General features: G+C 40.5%; 1 protein-coding gene across 5 annotated transcripts in view; it reads left to right on the top strand.

Moving 5' to 3' along the window:
• The window catches only part of CPED1 (cadherin like and PC-esterase domain containing 1), a 155,625-nt gene that overhangs the window by 38,893 nt on the left and 97,765 nt on the right, over positions 1–18,967 (top strand). For all 5 annotated transcript variants that reach the window (XM_064446700.1, XM_064446691.1, XM_064446677.1 and 2 more), the window contains 2 exons: positions 11,993–12,149; positions 13,646–13,814. In XM_064446700.1, the coding sequence (XP_064302770.1) occupies positions 11,993–12,149; positions 13,646–13,814 (326 nt within the window). The remainder of the gene's footprint in view (positions 1–11,992; positions 12,150–13,645; positions 13,815–18,967) is intronic.

The raw sequence follows: 18,967 nt of genomic DNA, 5'->3' as shown, positions 1-18,967 counted from the left end.
AACACTACTTCATTTTATCCTAGACTGTATCTTTAAAATAGGTGTGTTGAATTGCCCTCTGCAGGTACTTAATACCCAATTACCTCTCACCACTGCCTGTAAATGGAGCCTAGACAAGTAGCTTCAATTAAATACTTGACTTGGATGCTTGAGTAAAGTTGAGGTTAGGTGGTTCCTAACCGAAGCATAACATATTTTCCCTTTTATTTTTTTTTACTGTCTCATGTAAAGATTGATCAATATTTAAAGCTTATGTGAAGTGTTTCCCTTAAAGAACTGTATGTTGAGGGTCAGTTTAAATTGGACACTTCCATTTTCCTGATGCAACAAATTGCCAAAACTGATCATAAGGAACATGCGGTATATGGAACATCTACCAGGTCCCATGGGAGTGCTTTATTGTGAAGTCATGTTACACCACGTAAGTGATATAGTCTGTTTTCGCTGAGTTTTAAGTACATATTCAGTGATGCCTAGTGCTTTGGTTCCCTTGCACTGGAAAGTGAATTAGAAAGTATACTGATATAGTACCAGTTTCAGACAAAGCTGAGGATATTTCTAAAAATTTCAGGGACTTCAGGAATTGGTAGTTCCTACTCACATTTTAACAGTCTGCCTTTAAAAAACATTGGTTTGCTCTGCTACTTGGAGAAAGGCCAACCACAGTGGTTTTATTATTTTGCTACCACAAAACCACAGACACAAGAGGTACTCACCACACACATAGCTTTCCCCTTTAAATATGCATATATTCACTGGTGTCCATAAAATGTGGTACAAGCCACTTTGTGTATGTGGTCTGTTAAGCTGTTCGGTGTTTTCTCCTCTTTAGGGAAGGCCATTTGTAAGCATCTTATTCCATACTTATATTACTAGTGCTTTCTTGGCAAAGCAAAAAGCCCTTCTGACTGATGCCAAAATCCCATTGAAATCAAGGTAGTATGTGTGCTTGGCAGCAGGGGTCTGAGTCCTACCTACCCAGCAGTCTGCTGAAGGACTGACAGATAGAAAAAGGCCCCCCTCTCACTTTTCAGTTATCAGTAAAAAAGATTTTGAACCTGAATTAGCTGCAGTGTTTTAAAATAAAAAATATAAAATAAAAAACTATCTCTTAAATCTAGGTGTCTGCACATGAGCATGTGGCTTAGGGGCTGAGGTAGCTGTCTCAACACAAAGGTCTCATGGCACATGAGATGCCATGGAGGGTCCAGGATGCCCAGTAGGACAGGCAGATTTGGCACAGAACCTTTGTTTGTGTTTTGTCTGTCAAACAGTCTTTTTGGTCCAGCAGCAGGAAGCTCAGGGGGATATCCTGTGGTGTCCTAGATGGCAATAGATGTGAATACCTGAATTTAACACCTGGTATATAAGCTCCCCAAATTAACAGAAGTGCCCAAAACAACATTTATTTTCAGCATAAGTTAGGGTTAGCTGAACTGCCCCACACTGACTGTATAGACTACACTGACATCCACTGACAGGAGTGGGAATTTAGACTGTGGCACACAATGAGTCATCTTTGTATAGACCAGACTTCAATGTGTCTCAACCCAGAAATGAAACCCACTCAGTATCACTGGATACGTGACGTCATTTGCTATGAGTGAAATTCACCCATAGAAGGTGAAATTAGAATCAGAAGGGTAAAACATCTGATTTCAGGTTAAGAAGACAAAAATGCATAAGTTAAAGCAAACTTCTAGAGCCAAGATTTCAGATATTCTCCTCTCCTTCCAGTCATCTGATAAAGCCAGCTCTTTCTGCTTCTTTTTTTGCTTGCATCCTCCAGCAGACCTTTCTTTCCAACAACAGCATAGTTGCCAACTGTTAGGATTTGTTTGATCCTCAATTGCAAAATTATTCAGGAAAAGAAGAGTTTTCATCAGTATTTCCTCCACAGAAGAGTTTGTTTCCTTTCAAATCAGTCACATGCTTTCACTCTTGTGTGTTTGAGTCAACGGGGCTTCTGCAGTGTCTGTTGAAGAGGATCAGTTGGTTTGTCACTTAGTCAGCCCCCCAAGGAGCCAAGCAATTTCCTGTAAAAGTGAAAACACAAAGTTGCTTCTCTAAGAATTATGTGATCTAATTAAAGACACACTAAGTCATGGAAAGAAATATCAGGCAGTGAGGCTGAGAGGATGGATCACTGGATTTACTGTGGGTATGACAGTGCTGATATTGATAAGCAGTGGGTACAAGGATAAAGGTATTTTAAAAAAATGTTATTCTATTTGTTGTTGTAGAACTCTTACCCTGCTAGGTTTTGTATTTAAGAGAGCATTCCCCTTCTCATACCCCTGTTGTATCAGTGTAGGAAAGAAAATGAGTTGTAGAAAATATCAGATCAGTGCTTGCTTCTTTGCTTTGTCTCTTTAATGGAAAATCTTTTTGTCAGTCTGAAAATTCAGATTGGTTCTATCTGTATGGGAGGCAAAATTATGCACATAACAGTCATAACTGCTTTTTAGAAGACGGGAGAAGCTGGAAAGAGAAAAAAGGTTAGGAAAATCAGAGTGGAAGAAGAGTTTAGAGGAACGAAAAGTTAAAAAATATGTGATGTTGTGTGGATAAACTGGATTGAGTAAGAGAAGGAATTGCTGGAAGATGGGCACATGTGGCAGTAGGTTTGTGGTGAGGTATAAGAATGGTTACGGATCTTAAAATTCAACATGGAAGGTACTGATTAGTGCTTGCTGCTCAGTCTGAGAAGATTGGTTTCACTCCTGCTTTTGCAGGGCATTTGGCCAAGTTTTTAAGCAGGTGCCTGCTCACTCTATGGGACTTCGGATATGAGGCAGTTCAGGTATGGCTATTGAATGACCAAGGAAGGCTCCTGGCATTTATTGCTCAGATCAGCAAAAGCTGCAGCTGTTGCAGTGATCTGTGAATGAAATCTTCCTGCAAACAACCCAAATCTAGAAGCTCTCTGAGTTTGGAGAATGACTGACAAAGAGATTTCAGGTGTTCATACTTGGTATCCCACCACAGGTGGGCTGAGAACTGGGCTTGTTTGCCTCCTGGAACTACTGTCAGCTGAAAGATGGAGAGGACTAAGGTCCACAATGTGAGCAGAAGTGCCCAGCCTCAGTTTAGGGCACAGGAAAGACATTCTGATGTATGCACAAATACTCTCTTTGACAGGTTTTGCCTGGGAAAGAAGTGGAAATGCTTATAACATTGCCTCCCTGATTTTCCTGTTCCCTAAGCAATCCATGCTGTCTGTCTTTCCACATAAGCATTTGTCTTGCTTCACCACTCCCAGGGCCTAGCCTGTGCCACTCATAGCTGTTTTCTCTATGCATCCATGTCACCAATTCTTTTTAATGTAATGCTTTTACTGTATGCCTTTTTACTGTTTCTTTTTTTACTGTCACTAGTGCAGAGACCTTATGAGCGTCTCCCAGCCTTGTGTGCTCATGTAGTCACCTGCTGGGCTGGCCAACAGCATTAATCACACAGAATGTCTTGGGATAGGCACGATCCTAATGAAATTGGGTGGGAGGGAGAGCCAAGTCCAGCTGTGAGACTGTGCTCTCACTATATGATATGTTTACTCTCTGGTCCTAACTCTGCACCAGCTTTCCTCTCCCCCTGCCTAACAAATCTGCCCTGCCTGACCCCAGAGTCCCTGCGTTACTCTAGAGTCAGTGGGAAGGGTGATGAGGTGGGGGGAGGAAGAATAGCTGGGCCACTATGTAAGAGAGAAATTATAGATTAACAATATTTTCTGTTGTAATAATTCAACACCTCTGTGACAGGAACATGCTTCTTTACAGGGGGCATGCATTTCTTTTGAGCCTCAGTAAAATCACCACCTGATTCTTTTGAGTTAATTTGATTATAAACTATGTGGGGCAGGATTTTCTTTGTTTTAAAACAGGGTCAGATCTCAGCTAGGACAAAATGTACTTCTGTAATAACAACAAATATGAGGAGACTGAAGCGAAGTAAATCAGCTAAATGAATTTAATTACTTGACCTATACTATTCTATATTCTACCCTGTTAGTGGCACAGAATTGTACTTGTGGCTCTAATCACGTAACAGTCAACCAGCACTTTCACTGAGTTGCTTTTTCCAGAGTTTTGTAGCTTATCTGTAAATTTAAGTTCTAGTGTGAAGGGTGCACACAGAAGCAGTCCTTCCAGAAAATACTGAAAAAAAGAACCCTATATTTTAACTGTGGTGATGCTTTAGGAATGAAGAAGCAAACCCTGTATTTAATAAATACTGTTTTCCACACACGTGCCACAACAGAGAAGTAAAAACATGGTAAACTATTTATCTAAACTGAAGCTGCAGTTGCTGATGTTTTTAAAGGGTAAAATAAACAACACATGCATTTCAAAATGATGCACTATCATAATTTTGCCTTTATAAGTCTGAAATTTCACAGGTGTTTTTAGCATGAATTTCAGTGTGTTCCAACCCACAGTTTCAAATCCTTTCCCTCTAGATCTGCTTTATTATAAACATCTTTTTTTTATACTAAACATATTTTAGATAGTTTAAATATCTAGAAATGAAAATAGTTTGAAATTTCTCCATTCTAAATATTCAGGGTGGATTCCTTTGAGATTAACCATATTACAAAGTGCCGTGGTTTAGCCCCAGTCAGGGCCCAAGCACCACACAGCCGCTCGCTCACTCCCCCCACCCCAGTGGGATGGGGGAGAGAATTGGAAGCACAAAAGTGAGAAAACTAGTGGGTTGAGATACAAAGAGTTTAATAATGAAAATAAAGTAGTAGTAGTAATAATATAATGAAAAGGAAAACAACAAGAGAAAGAGAGGTGAAATCCAGAGAAAGAAACCCAAGTGCTGCAACCACTCACCACCTGCTGACCAACACCACCAGTCCCCAAGCTGTGATTGCTGCTTCCCCCAGCCAACTCCCCCCAGTTCATATACTGGGCATGACATCATATGATATGGAATATCCCTTCGGCCAGTTTGGATCAGCTGTCCTGGCTGTGCCCCCTTCCCTCCCAGCTTCTTGTGCACCTGGGCAGAGCATGGGAAGCTGAGAAGTCCTTGAGTAGTGTGAGCACTACTTAGCAACAACTAAAACATCAGTGTGTTATCAACATTATTCTCATACTAAATCCAAAACACAGCACTATGCCAGCTAGTAGGAGGAAAACTAACTCTATCCCAGTGGAGGGACCACTGCATTTTTGAATATGAAAACCTTTTAAGAACAGCTAGATCAACAGTCAGTAGTGGGTGGGATATTGAACCTGCAGCAATGTGCACATCGCAAATGAAGCTTTTAACACATGTCAAAACTATCACAGGAGTGTTATGTATCAAGCAAGAAACCATATTCCTGTGAAATCAATGCAAAATTTGCCAGGACTTCACTGGGTGCCAGGATCGCCCCTAGTCTTCCTAGCTGCTTTCAAACATCCAGCATCTGCTTTGAGTGTCACAGCAACCCTTTTCTAAAAGCATAGGTTATAAAACCGAGTGTTAAAGGTTCTCTCTCTTTCTTTAGCAACCTCAAATCATAATGTGTAAGCCATAGGAGAGTACTAATCTTTGTTTCAGAGTCTTTTCATCCAATAGGTCAAATGGATAACAGGAGGCAATTAAATGGAATAGGTCTGCTTTCTGTGACAAGCCTGCAATGACCTCAAGGCATGTAGTGGCAGTAGTGGAAATCATCCAAGTAAGTGAAATCATCTCTCCTCCAAAATCAACACTGAAAAATGAAAAAAGGTGCTTTTAATTCTCATTATTTTAATGATTATGCCGCTTAGAGCAGGTTGCCATACATGACTGAGCAAAAAGTAGTGGATAGTAGGCTTTATTTTGATCAAAATCCCCTAGTCCTGGAGGTGCTCAGAAGTCTGCCTAAGGCTCTGTGAAAGATTTTTAAGTATCTCCTGATGTGAAGCAATCTTTGCAGCTGTTTAACACACCTTTCCAACCTACAAAGGCTGGAAAATTGCCCAGCTGTAAATACTAGAAGACGACCAGGTTGTAGCAATGCAGCTTGCCCGGTCGGTATCAGAAATAAGCTCTTTGTGCTCCAGGAGCCCACACCAGTCAGGCAGATGGATGATTACAGGACAGGATGCAATATGAAGTTCTTCTAACTCACGGGGATGCCCTGTCAGACAGCAAACTTGCAAGGCTGACAAAGAGGACTTGTTATCAGTCCTTCATGAATATTGTGCTGCAGAAACTGATGAGAAACAATGTGAGGTGACTATCATTCTCCTTTTTTCCTCTGTGAGAGAATTCAGGCTCCTGCTAGAAACAGACCACCACTATGAAAATCTAGGAAGACGTTCAGAAGGCTTCTATGCAGATGGAAAGTCTCTTACATACTTCCAGGATTAATGTAATTCCATGTTTTAAAGTGATGTTTTTCCTGCTAAAAAGAAAAGCAATTGGATGGAGACTCTGCAAGTACAAATGTGCTGAGCTTACAACGTCCTTTATGAAAGAAATGAACAATGTGCTGAACAAAGCACAGCACCTGTTGTGTTGTGAAACACCAAACAGAGTAGTTGTGTTTCATCCCATCACTAGCTTTGTGGTTCATTGTATAACCAGGGACTCCCAAGGTGACTCAGTTGCTCTTGAAATTGCTTTCTAACCAATCTGACAGTTAATGGCACTTTAGAAACAAAATGACCTTGTTCTCACAGACAGCAGTCTTAATCGTTCCTTGCTCCATGTTTGAAGTGTGTAAAATATATCCTATTTGATCTTGAACAAAGTACAAAAATTTAATAAACAAAACTATATTGTAACCCTCCTTGTAACATCAAAGGGTAATATAAAAGGAAGGATAAAGAAGAGGACATATTTTCATTCATCTTCTGTTTCCTTTTCTTTCAATTGAGTGTTACACACTTAGTTCAACCAGTAGAGTCTTCTCCTGCTGAATTCCTTACCTTTGCGGATCACCAGATGTTCATGTTAACCTAAGTGTTCCATTTACCACCAGTTCACATGGCCACAGTCATGTCAACACTGACCTGGTTCTGCTCCAGGAAGTCTTAATTTGTTCAAATGTACTTCTAGCTATTCATAAAGCCTTTGCTCAGTCACACGTTGTAACTCTTAAATCAGCTATTCTTTATTGTGTATGCATTGAATCTCATGTTACATCTCAAAACTCTGACCCAAAGACAAGTAAATACCTTAGGAGCCGGAGATGGGGGGAGGGGGAGCAAGAAGTCATAGCCATGTAAAATACTTGAAAGGCCTCATTAGATGTCAGTGTAGCTGCTGCATTAGATACCAGTTGTCGCTGTCAACTGATCTGTTTGGCTATGTGGTACTTTGAGAGATTGCAGTTGGCAGAACGGTACCTACTACTAGTTCATGCGACAAAGAAGTGCTTAACTTTTTTGATCTAGAGGTGTTGACTTGCTTTGGTGGATCTTATACCTTCGTTTCACATGTGCCCCACAGCTGTTCCTATGTCCCAGATCTATGTTTCACCTGTTGCTGTGGTTAGAGGGCTAATGTGTGAATTCAGCTGAGAACTTGTAGTGGTTTCCTTGTCCAATGGTATCGTGGAGAACACCCTAGGCAGAAGAAAAGTGGTGCTGTTTGTTAGTGTTTTCAATGGTACCATTTCAGAGACGTCAGCATAAGAAGCCTTCTTCAAGCCACAATTTCAAGGAAGTTAAGGTTTTTTTATTTTTAAGTGAAAGCAGGTATCTGGCCTTTGCTGTACTGAGTCATCACAAATGGCAGCAGCAAAAGGTACTTTCAAAATCTGCAGCTGCTCCTCAGGAAAACCAGCAGTTTGTATAGCGTTTCAACTACTGCATAGCCTCTTTAAAAGCAAAAATGTTCTTTTCTAGTTTATATCTTTTTTATTTTTTTCTTTTGATCTTTAGAATCTACTACAAAAATTACTGATATTAAGACCTGGATTTTTGAAAGAGGTTATCTAATCTGGACGTGGCACTAGGATGCTAGGACTCTTTCTAACTTGGTTTCCCAAGCTGCCTGACGCATATCAACTGCTGAGCCTGCCTCACCTCTTCTATTATAAAATGTTGATGTTATTTACACACTTCAAAAGTACTGGTTAATTAACAACAGCTTGTAGAGTGATTTCAAGATGGAAAAACATGGCAATTACTGCAAACAGTAAAGGCACTGCAGGCTAATTTTCATTGATGATAATGTTGATTAACAAATTTACAGCTCTAATAAACACTGTTACTGCTTTTGAGTGCAAGAGCAGGTGAAGAGTTGCCATGAGAACTGATGGAGCTGAGTGTGCTGCAGTTCAGTGCTACTGACATCTCTTTATTATTATGATAATTGTATTCATCGATTACTAGGTGTACATTTAACAAAGTGAGAGGCTGTCACTCCCTCATTAACTCTGTCTGATGGTGTACACGCTGTGTGTCGTCTCAAAGGAGCAAGCACCTTGTGACAGTCTCACTCCCCTTTCTCCTTCTTTCAGGAATCTTGTGATGGGCTCTCTCCCACGTGGATGCTAACACAAACCCACAGAGGTGTGTAAAGCACCATACAACCAGGGTGTTCTATAGGATGAGGAATAATTTATGGGCATTGTCCCTTTTTTATTCTCAGTGCTAATTGGCAACACCCTAGTTTGTTTAACCCTCACTTCTTAAAGAGATGACAGCTTTCCATTTTGGTTTTTTTTTTTTATGTCGAGGCATTTTGCAATGACTTAGGGCAATACTAAGGAGCTTCTACCTAATAGTCTGAGAACTTCAGGACACTGCGTTTTCATTTGTCTCTACCTGTTTTTGGTGTTTGGTTTTTTTTTTGTTATATCCAGCTCTAGTAAATGGTCCACTGGGGAGAGACAAAAATATTAATGTCAAAGTAGCCTTTTCTATTTCCCTAAAACAGTTCAAACTCTCATTTAAGAGGACTAAATATAGGTACAAGCCTCATATCATTATTTTCAAACTCTGCCTTGTGAGTTAAGACCATATTGGTTACTTGTTACCTTAGCAACACAATTAAAACAATGTTTTAAAAAGGAAAAGAGACTCTCTACTTCCTCTTGAGTAACAAGCTGAACAGCCCTTCTCTGCTGCCCAGTTCTAATTTTCAGTGAAATATTGGATTTATTTTAAATAAGAAAATTCTGTTTTGTGCATTTCCCTTTTCTCAACATTCTGGTCATTTTAACTAAAACAATTGCTAAAAAACGTGTACCTTTGACATAATTTGGCTTTCAGATGGTCAGCTGAGAAGGTAGGTGCTGTCATTGTTGTCCTTTGCATGGTTCTGTTAATGTTGTCACATAGCTATGGCCTAATGTAAAAGGTGTATATGTTATAGGGAGCTTGATCTGGAAGCACAGTTCTGCCTCCTTTCAGCTCTGTGCTGTAGCTATCAAGGTAGGACAACCTATGTCTGTCCCTGGTCTGCCCCCCTAGGTGGCATTGGCAAGGGGCTAGCTTGGATTGCTGTCATGGGCTGCATTAGGTTTGCTGTGACTTTGATCCCACTCATGCTCAACAGATCAGTATCTTGCTGTTTGAAGAGCTAGGCTATGAGATTTGAACCCTAGAGGCTTACGATGCTGGACTGTTCCTGATGGATGCGCTACAGTGCCAGGATACAGGCGAACAGGGCTTTGCTCAGTAACTCCATAGACAGCTGCAACAGCAGAGGGCTATGTCTTGCCTTTTACCAATGTGAGGATAAGTCAGAAAAAGATCTGTGAAGTCATCTGTGCACTGTGGAGGGTCTTTATGTATTTGAATAATTCTGGTTTTGCCTGAACGCCAAAGTTGTGTGATCATAGAATCATAGAATGGTTAGGATTGGAAAAGACCCTTAAGATCATCGAGTCCAACCACTAACCTATCACTGCTAAGTCCACCACTAAATCATATCCTCAAGCACCATGTCTACCATTCTTTTAAATACCTCCAGGGATGGAGAGTCCACCACCTCCCTGGGCAGCCTGTTCCAATGCCTGACAACCCTTTCGGTGAAGAAGTTTTTCCTAATATCCAACCTAAGCTTCCCCTGGTGCAGCTTGAGGCCATTTCCTCTTGTTCTATCTCTTGTTACTAGGGAGAAGAGACCAACACCCACCTCGCTACAAGCTCCTTTCAGGTAGCTGTAGAGAGCAATAAGGTCTCCCCTCAGGCTCCACTTCTCCAGACTAAACAACCGTGGTTCCCTCAGCCGCTCCTCATCAGACTTGTTCTCTAGACCATTCACCAACTTTGCTGCCCTTCTTTGGACATGTTCCAGCACCTCAATGTCCTTCTTGTACTGAGGGGCCCAAAACTTAACACTCTGGGATTGCAGCCATGAATAAGTAGCTTAGTTTTCTTGCATAGTCAGTGAAACCACAGACCGTTTCAGAGAGTAGTTCAGAACCTGTATTTCTCTTAGTGCTCCAAGGACTGGTCTCTCTCTCTCTCCATTGCCTAAAGACAAAGCCTAAGAATACTATTTTGCTAATACAAGCACTTCAGTTAGATAACTGAAATGACGCAGAGGAGTAGCTGCAGTGGGGCCGTTGCAAATTGCCATGGTGAAATGCCATTGTCTCTTTACAGGGTGGAAATTGCCATAGTGAAATGCCATTGTGTCTTTACAGGGCGGATATAGACTAAATATCACTTGGTTTATTCTCCTTGTGCATATTCAGAAGGAAGTCTGATAGGTAAATGACTTAATGGCAGTTTACTGGCTTATTCCTGTTATCACTGCACAGCCAAGTAGGCAGAGAGGAGTCTGTTTTTTCTCTGTACCATCAGCAAACATGTAGTCACTTACAAAACCCAAATCACTTGTAACGCGTAACACAACACAAAGATGCCAATAAGAGTATGATCTGAACATGAGGTACTATATTAATAAGGGTCTGGTTTTGATTAGCAAAGCCTTTAGTCCTGCTAAATGGTGCATGTGAGGCAAAGGACCAGATTAATTTCAGAACCCAGTTGAGTTGAAGGCTGAACTGAGCTGATCTGATGAACAGCTGATAAATACAATCACGATGTCATTTTAACAGGATCTGTATGAAAATTAATAGTCCTTTCCTTGAATGGCTGCTCACAGCTCATCATTAGAAATACAACTTCAGATTTATTTTTCATTTCATGCACCAAAGTGGAGAATGCATGCATTAAAAGGGAAGCTATACAAATACATTCATAGTATTAGCACGATGCAGTACGTAATTAAAAAGATAAGTAATAAGGTTTGGGAATAATGTGAACAGCTTGACTTTTCCCTGACTATTACTTAAGATCTTGAAATGTGAGGTGTGTTAGAGTTAATGAAAACGACCCTACATGAAATAATGACATAATATAAGGGCTCTGTGCCTTTTTATCAGCACAATAAAAGCAGAAAATGCATACCACACGTTGACTGATCTCACATCACAATATTTTGATTACTATTAATAGTCACATGCCTCAGTAATCTTGAGGACTCTGGTACATCAGTCCTGCTCCCAGTGCATTCAGTGGCAGAACTAAGCCTCCCACATATTTCAGTAACTACAAAATGTAGCCTTAAACGGTGAACCTAGAAACAAGGATGTGTGATTATTTACTGAGCTGTCTGTGTGATTACAGTGGCAAAGTCCCTTGGTCCTAAGTCAAATAAATTTTTATTCCCATTAATTTTAATTAGGGTTATGGGAGAATCAAAGTTTTGATATTCTATATTTAGAAATAAAGGATTTCTGTTTAAAAGAAGGGGGGAAAGGGATGCTTTTTGTATGCAGCACTCATGCAGTCACCTATAAAGTGGGAGTTGCAGCTAAGCCTCTGAGTTTGGTACAGCTGGAAGGAGCTGCTTAGTGAGTGTAAAGCTCTCTGCTAGCAGATCCAAGATGGATTATACTCTCAGCGTTTGTTATTTTACATTTTCAGCTGATGCTGGTAGCTCCTCTCTACCTATTTTGTTTTACCCATTTTACCCTTAACAGCAGGAGTCCACTGCTGCTTTCAATGCTTTGCTGACTCTCTATCTCATCCCGTTGGCACTTTTTCAGACCTCCAGCTTCCAATCATCACCCCAGAGTGCACCGGCCGGCCTGGGCTGTCAAGGGCCAGCACCGTAAGCAACATGTCCCTGGGCGGCGAAAGCACTGACAGGACACGTACAGCCCATCTGCAGTACTGGTGGAAGCAGAGCATGAGCAAACAGCTGTAAGCTAATGATACCCCGCCCTCAGAAACTGCAAGCGCTTCATTGTGCTTTTAGTTGGGAGCCAGGGACACAGAATGTAGCAAGAGAGGAGACAACAGCAGGTGTAGCACTTGGATGTATTGCATCAATTATACTTGCATAATGTTTTTTCTGTACTAGCCAAGCTTGAACTTGTGAGTGAACAGCTAAGTCTTAATGTTGAGGGCATTGAAACACCTAGACAGAGAAATACAGACCCAGAGACGCCCCTGAATTTTTAGGTTTCATAGCAGCTGAGCTATTTCCAATCCCCATCCCTGCCTTGCCCCTGCTACAGACACACATATGTACTCCTTTGCACAAAGACCCACCCTTAAGTGAAGAGCTAAGAAATATTTGAGAACTGGCTGTCCAAGTGCTGTTTCCTATATTACAGTATCTCACAAACTTTATGTTTTGAGGCCCTACCATTCTGCAGAGGGGAGAAAAAGATCTCTTTAAGATAGATATTATTGGAGTCCCTTAACAGATAGCAAAATTGAGGTCTGGAAAGGCCACATATTGCCAAAGATTACACAGAAATGGGAGGAGAGCCCTGTGTCTTTTACCAGTAATCAGTTTTAGAGACTCATAATTTGTATAGTCATTTTCTCATTGCATTTGCTATAAGGTAGATTAATACTCAGAAACTTTAACAAGCAGAATAATAACTACATTTGTGAAAATGTCCAAGGATAGCTCAGATTTCCGCAAGTAATAAGCTTTTAAATAGCATTTTTCCTTGGGTCTGTTATTTTTCTATCGTGTTTCTATGGCTGATACTTTTTGTGCGGATTATGGAAGCTGTAGGCCAGTATCTAGAGAACCATGTCACTTCCTACTCAACATTAGCTTCCATAATTATTTTATGTTTAGCTGATTTATTATGGGTTATTTCTAGGTGTCATAGTCACTCACAGTATTTGGAATCATAGTTCATGGCTTTCATTAGGGAAAGCATGCACTACCACATGTTTGTGTCCCTATATTACATTGAAGAAAGTGCTAGCAATAGTGCAGTCTTTCCATAGTTTGAGTATTTTTTTCTGAATTCACTAAGTGTCAGTGTTAAATTTGGGTACCTTCTAAATTTGGCGCTATGAACTTCTGTTATTTAATCTGCTTGGATTTCTTTAATGTTGTTAACTCCACTCTGAACGTCCTGGGTTTGCAACAATTACAACATGCCAGCAATGCATTTATCCATATGTACTCTCAAACATAACTCCCTCCTAACATAGTTACTTTCTATGTTTGGAAATTCAGATTTTAAAATACTGAAAGTCAGAAAAAGTCTTGATATAAAGCTTTGTTCCAGCTTGCTGGGTTTAATCTACTGTGTTGTTTAACTTGGACCGGGGTAGAAAGGCTAATTTCCTATTCCCACTAATATCACTATTTCACTATTTTCTTATAGCTTATTTTCCTCATTTGCAGAACTTCTTCATTAATGCTATGTTTTCTTATTACTTTCCAGGAATCAAGTATCAGCTTCACTAGACCACAAGGACATCCTTAAAGCTCAAGATGTTTCTGTCATCATCAAAGCATACGTGCTTGTGACATCCTTAACACCTCTGAGGGCATTCATTCATTCAACCGCCACTGTCTGGAATCCACCCAAGAAGAAGCACTTTTCTGTAAAGGTAAAACATTTAATTTCTTAATTTTTTTCTCTTGCAGGCAAAGTACAGAGGCAGAAAACCAGATAATATTTCTCTTCTCTTTTACCCCTTCTTTATTTGCTGTCTCCAGCTGACACAGGAATATTCTCCTAATGTACAGCTTTCGTTTCTCTGAATTAGTGGGGTTTGATTCATGAAGGAGAAAAGAGTTGCCCTGTGCAGTGGGGGTTACGAAGAGCCCTGGGATTTGCTTGCTTCAGAGCCCGTTTTTGTTGGTGACATTTGACAGCAGTTGCAAGGTTTTCTGTAAAGCACAGCAGTGGAGGTGCTGTCACGCAGTAACCTCTTTTGGTCGGATATTGACAGTGTTGTAAAAAAGTAAAGTAAATATTTAAAATGGTTTGTTTAGATTTCTTTTTTAGGTGCTGTAAAACAGAAGGGAGGAAGGTCAGGGCAATTCTAAATAAGGGGAAGGAAGTATACCATGAAGCAGGTGGGCCTCCCATGGCGTCTAGGTTTTATGAAGAAGGATGTTTCACCTGTGCCTTCATTGGATTAATTCTGGACATCTCCAAGTGCCTGGAGAGACTCCTTTCTCTCCATGCCTAGTTTGCTCAGCAGTCCTATGGATTTCCAAACATGCCTTCCGAACATCCTTTGTCCTTTCAGCAAGGAACAGTGCTTGCAACATGGCAGCTCTTCATGAAGGAACTACAGTTCTGTGGCTGCTCCTTTCCTTTTGAATGAATAAGGTCACGAAGTAGCTGATTTCTTGAGGTCACACAGATCAGCTCCTGCAGCAGCCACCTGAGGATGGGTGCACTTTGCCTATGTAGCCCTCTTGGGGTAGGAGCAGGTCTTGGCTTTGGATCAGTCTGAGTAGTGTGGTGTCACTGCAAGGACTCTCAATGATGCCAGCCATTTGGTATGTTCTACAATTTTAGCTCTCTCAAAGTGCCTAGTCTAAGCTCATTATCTAATTCTGGTTATTGGAGAAACAGACGCCTCTAGAGAACAAATCATCCCACCTAATTTAGACACTAATTTTGGAATGAAATGAGTTTCCTGCTAAAAGTGTCTGCTTCCTTCCATGGGCTATGACATTCTTAGAGTACATGCCAAATTCTAGATTGCCAAAATTAGGTGAGATGAAACTACTTTTTCTTTCCCACTCAGAAGCTATGGGAACCCATGGAGTTATATTATTTTGCCATCCGTTTTTCTCTATTTTCATTTAGGAAGACTAATGGTCACTCACTTTCAAACCTTAGGGTTCAGTCTTGGTTTATGTTTATTAAAATAGCACAATGTCCAGCAGCATCACTATTGCAGCTGAAGTAGGGACTACTTTAAAAGCTAGTAGTCATTAGTAATTGCAATATGCCTCTGTAAAATAATTCCCACTGAGGGAAGTCTGCTGGGGTGCCAGCCACCATTTACAGAGTACTTTGGCAGCTGAAGAAGCAATAAAAGTGATAGATAGAAGCAGCAGCACATCTACAGTAGTTCCAATCCAGTTACTGCTGCTGTGGTGTTGTATCGTCTACAGCTTTAGGCAGACTTGTCAAAAGGGGAAGAAATAAACAAAAAATAAGCACCACAGAAAGTATGATGTACTGATGTATAGATTGAAAGGCAAATTAACAAAATTATGGAAAGTGGGGTGTATAAGACTGTGTCTCAGCATAAACAGTGTGTCCTATACAGAACCTGGGAGGTGTCAGGGAGTCTCCAGGAGAAATGAGACACTGGGAATTCATGGAGTGGCCAGAGACCGCTACTGGGAGAATCATAGAGAGGCTTCTGTGTTTGTTACAGAGGCACCAGACAAGAGATCATCAGTCAGAAAACAGTACTTGGGAGAAGGTTTGAATTCAGTTTTTTATATCCTTTGGGATGAGATTACATCAAGGCTCTCACAAATGTCATGGAGCCATCATTTCCTGCCAGTGGGACATACAATGCCAGCAGAGTGGTCTCTCCCAAAGTAGCTAGCAAAGCTATGCATATTTTTACCAGCCAAGGAACCTGCTCCTAAGCTTTCAGTTCCTGCCAACTCTGTTGTGTAGGAAGGGAAATTGTTTGTTACATTGTGAAGCTCCAACCTGTAAATAGCCAATAATGGCAGAAGGGATCTCTAAGACCTCTCCTTCCGCTGATTGACAGAATACGCCTTGATGTCGCTGGGCACTGAACATCCCTATAGTGGAGACTTTTGTCTGGAAAAATTTCCTAGTGTTTGGTTTGTTTTTCCCCAAGAGCAGCTGACTCAATTATTTTTTTTAAATGAACAGATGAGAATAGATTTAACTTGCTGCATTGCCGTCATAGATGCGCTGCTTTCAGTAATGTTGCACAATGATTCAGAGACCTCCTCAGTGCATGTAGCCTCTGGTCAGCAAATTTTCTCATACCAGTGTAATTAAACTATTATTAAATATTAATTAAACTGTTGATGAGAAATTGATCCACAATTCATGTTAATTTGGTTACAACGTTACTATCATGAACTTACTGCGTTAAGTGTAAAATTTGATATCCTACACACAACAACCCTCTATGATTGCTAGAAGTCACCAGAATGTGGTATATAAGGAAGAGAGATTTTTAAGAAGATTGTAGATGGGGTACCAGGTGATATCAAATGGTTAAGATAAACTGTGTAAAGAAAAAACAGAAGTTTAATGAATTAAGTAATACTGCATTGCCCACTGCTCCTTTGTTAGTAAACTACTATAAATGATTTTTACAACTCAGACTTACTTACCCTAATCATAGTGGAAAGGCTTCAAAATGACTCTGTGAATAAGCATTGGCCAAATGGCAGTTCAGGAAGAGTTCAAGTGTGTTTTGCTCACCAGCTGCCAGGTTTTCTCTGGATTATACATATTTCGGTATCTCAGTTCAGAAGGCAAAGGAAGCTAAATGCTGTGCTGGCATGAGGATTTTGTGCGTAGTCAAGGAGTGGCAAAATTGCGACTCTACGTTTGAGCCCTGGTTGGGAAAATGCAGGAAATGCAGGGGAGAGAATGGCTTTCTGCCACACAAATGTTTTAATATGAGACTTGCATAATAGCCTTATTTCCCTGAGGAAATTTGGAAACCCCTTATTTAGACCATCTGTGCTTTGAAAAATTAATAATAAAATAGAAGCTTTCTATTTTGCATATGGTACCAATTAAGGGATGGGTCTCTGTCAATGTATGCAATAATTCCCTCCATGTTAATCGACATTATGCATGTATATTGAGCAGAGGGCTGGCCCCTGAATAATTTTCTGGTTTATAGAAACTGGTGTGCGAAATAGTCATGTATGATTAATTATCTCAAGGTTTAACACACTGTGAAGTGCTTTCTTTGCCCTGCCATTAACCTTTCCCATCCTGGTCCCAGTTCTTAACAAAGGGATGCACTTTCATAGACTTTAGTGGTGCCACGTCCTGTGTCAGCTGGGAAGGCTCTGCTGTGCTATTGGCAGCTTTGCACAGCCCCCACTCTGGCGCACTGTCCCGTTGCTCATCCAAAATGGACAGTCAGGTGTCTCCTGGATTTGAATTCCTTGACTGGTGTGCTTGCATAACCCTCGATACCCTCAGCTGAAACTATGCTCTTCAGTGATTTTCCAGCTGTGCAGTAAAACAGACATAATTTATTAAAGCAGTTGGCTGTTAATCTTGCTGTGGTATAAAGCACTATAACTATTGCTGACATTCTCTCTCTGTGTATTAAGCATTTGGAAACTCGACTAAAGAGAAATATTTTTTAAACTTAACATACATGCAAATTAAACTGGACCCTTACCTACCCAGGAAATACAGCTTTTAATATGACGTGGAAGTCTGTCTTAGAGCCGAACACTGAAAAAGCAGTGTTTGGCTGCAGTACTAGGTTGCAGTATTGCCCTCAAGTGGCCAGTTTTGATACTGCTTCAAGTAATAGCCACAGATAACGTGAAATAGAATGCAAACATACTCGCAGATAAAGAACAAAATGGTTAGAAACAGCAGAAAGGCTCGGGATTTTTTTCCCTGTGTTTTATTTTTGAATTCCATATTCTTGACCCATCACTAGCAGGAGCAAATACAAAAGAAAATTAACATCAAGTCTTAATCAATTCGATCGCAGGGTTATTTGGGAATAAAATTAAGTTTGTTCATCAGGTTTTGTAAGAACTTAGCATATGCATTCCACTGTTCTTGCAAGTAGCCTGTGTAGAGAATCAAATGCTGTAATGCTCCCCTTCCTGGGAAGCTGAGCATAACAAAAGTGCCATCTCTGTTCTCTGTCCTCATAGCATCCAGAGCCCTATCATTTCTCTTTTCACTGATATAAGAATGAAAGTCTGTCTAGACTGGGGGTGATCAAAGACATGCTTAGTCTCACATTCTGTTTCTGGCAACAACCAGACAAGAAAGCATCACGAAACTGCGTAACAAGAAAAGCACATAGTGGTGCTCATCCTTAGGTAGACTATAGCTATTTCTGGTAACCTGCAAGGCAAGACACACAAAACTGGAAGCAGATTATATATCTTTATGGTTAATAAGCTCCAGAAGACTTTTAGGGCAAGCAATTCTTTACTAGATTTTTCAGTCCATTAATGCTTTTGGTATTCCCAGCTTCTTAGGGCAATGAGACTTTACAGATTATTTAAGTGTTGCCTGAGAACGAATATTTGTTTGCTTTCAAGCTTTTACCTGATTACTTAATTTCATATCCCTAATTTTTGTCCTAAGAGAAAGAATGACTAATTCTTCCTTCTTTACCTTCTCCATGTCTGTGCCAATCAGACATGCAGTGCACAAATAAAGTTAAAATTTTTCCTGGAGTTCTTTTCTGCTCTTCTCTTTATGAACATCTCAGTTTAGGTAGTAAGAGATCTAGACTAATTATTCTTTACAACATTTGGATATGTTGTAAGTAAGTCTTTACACTGTTATCCAGGCCCTTAGCTCTCTGCTTTTCTCCTGGACCACAGATCCTCTCACTCTGGCTGTTCAATCCAGGCAGCTCTGTAAACATGCCTCTCGGTGGCGCCCAACTTTCCCAAACTGACCTCCCGTTATCCTGATTCTTCTCATCTTTCCCTTTTTGCTTTCCAGCTTCCCTTAGTCAAGCTGATCCACTTTTCCTGCTCACAGAGAGCTGGGAAATGCTGTTAGTAAATCACCTTC

The sequence above is a fragment of the Phalacrocorax carbo genome, chromosome 1 (assembly GCF_963921805.1).
Source record: "Phalacrocorax carbo chromosome 1, bPhaCar2.1, whole genome shotgun sequence".
Classification (NCBI taxonomy): domain Eukaryota; kingdom Metazoa; phylum Chordata; class Aves; order Suliformes; family Phalacrocoracidae; genus Phalacrocorax; species Phalacrocorax carbo.
The sequence above is the reverse complement of the archived record's forward strand: the minus strand, read 5'-3'. Positions and strand labels throughout refer to the sequence as shown.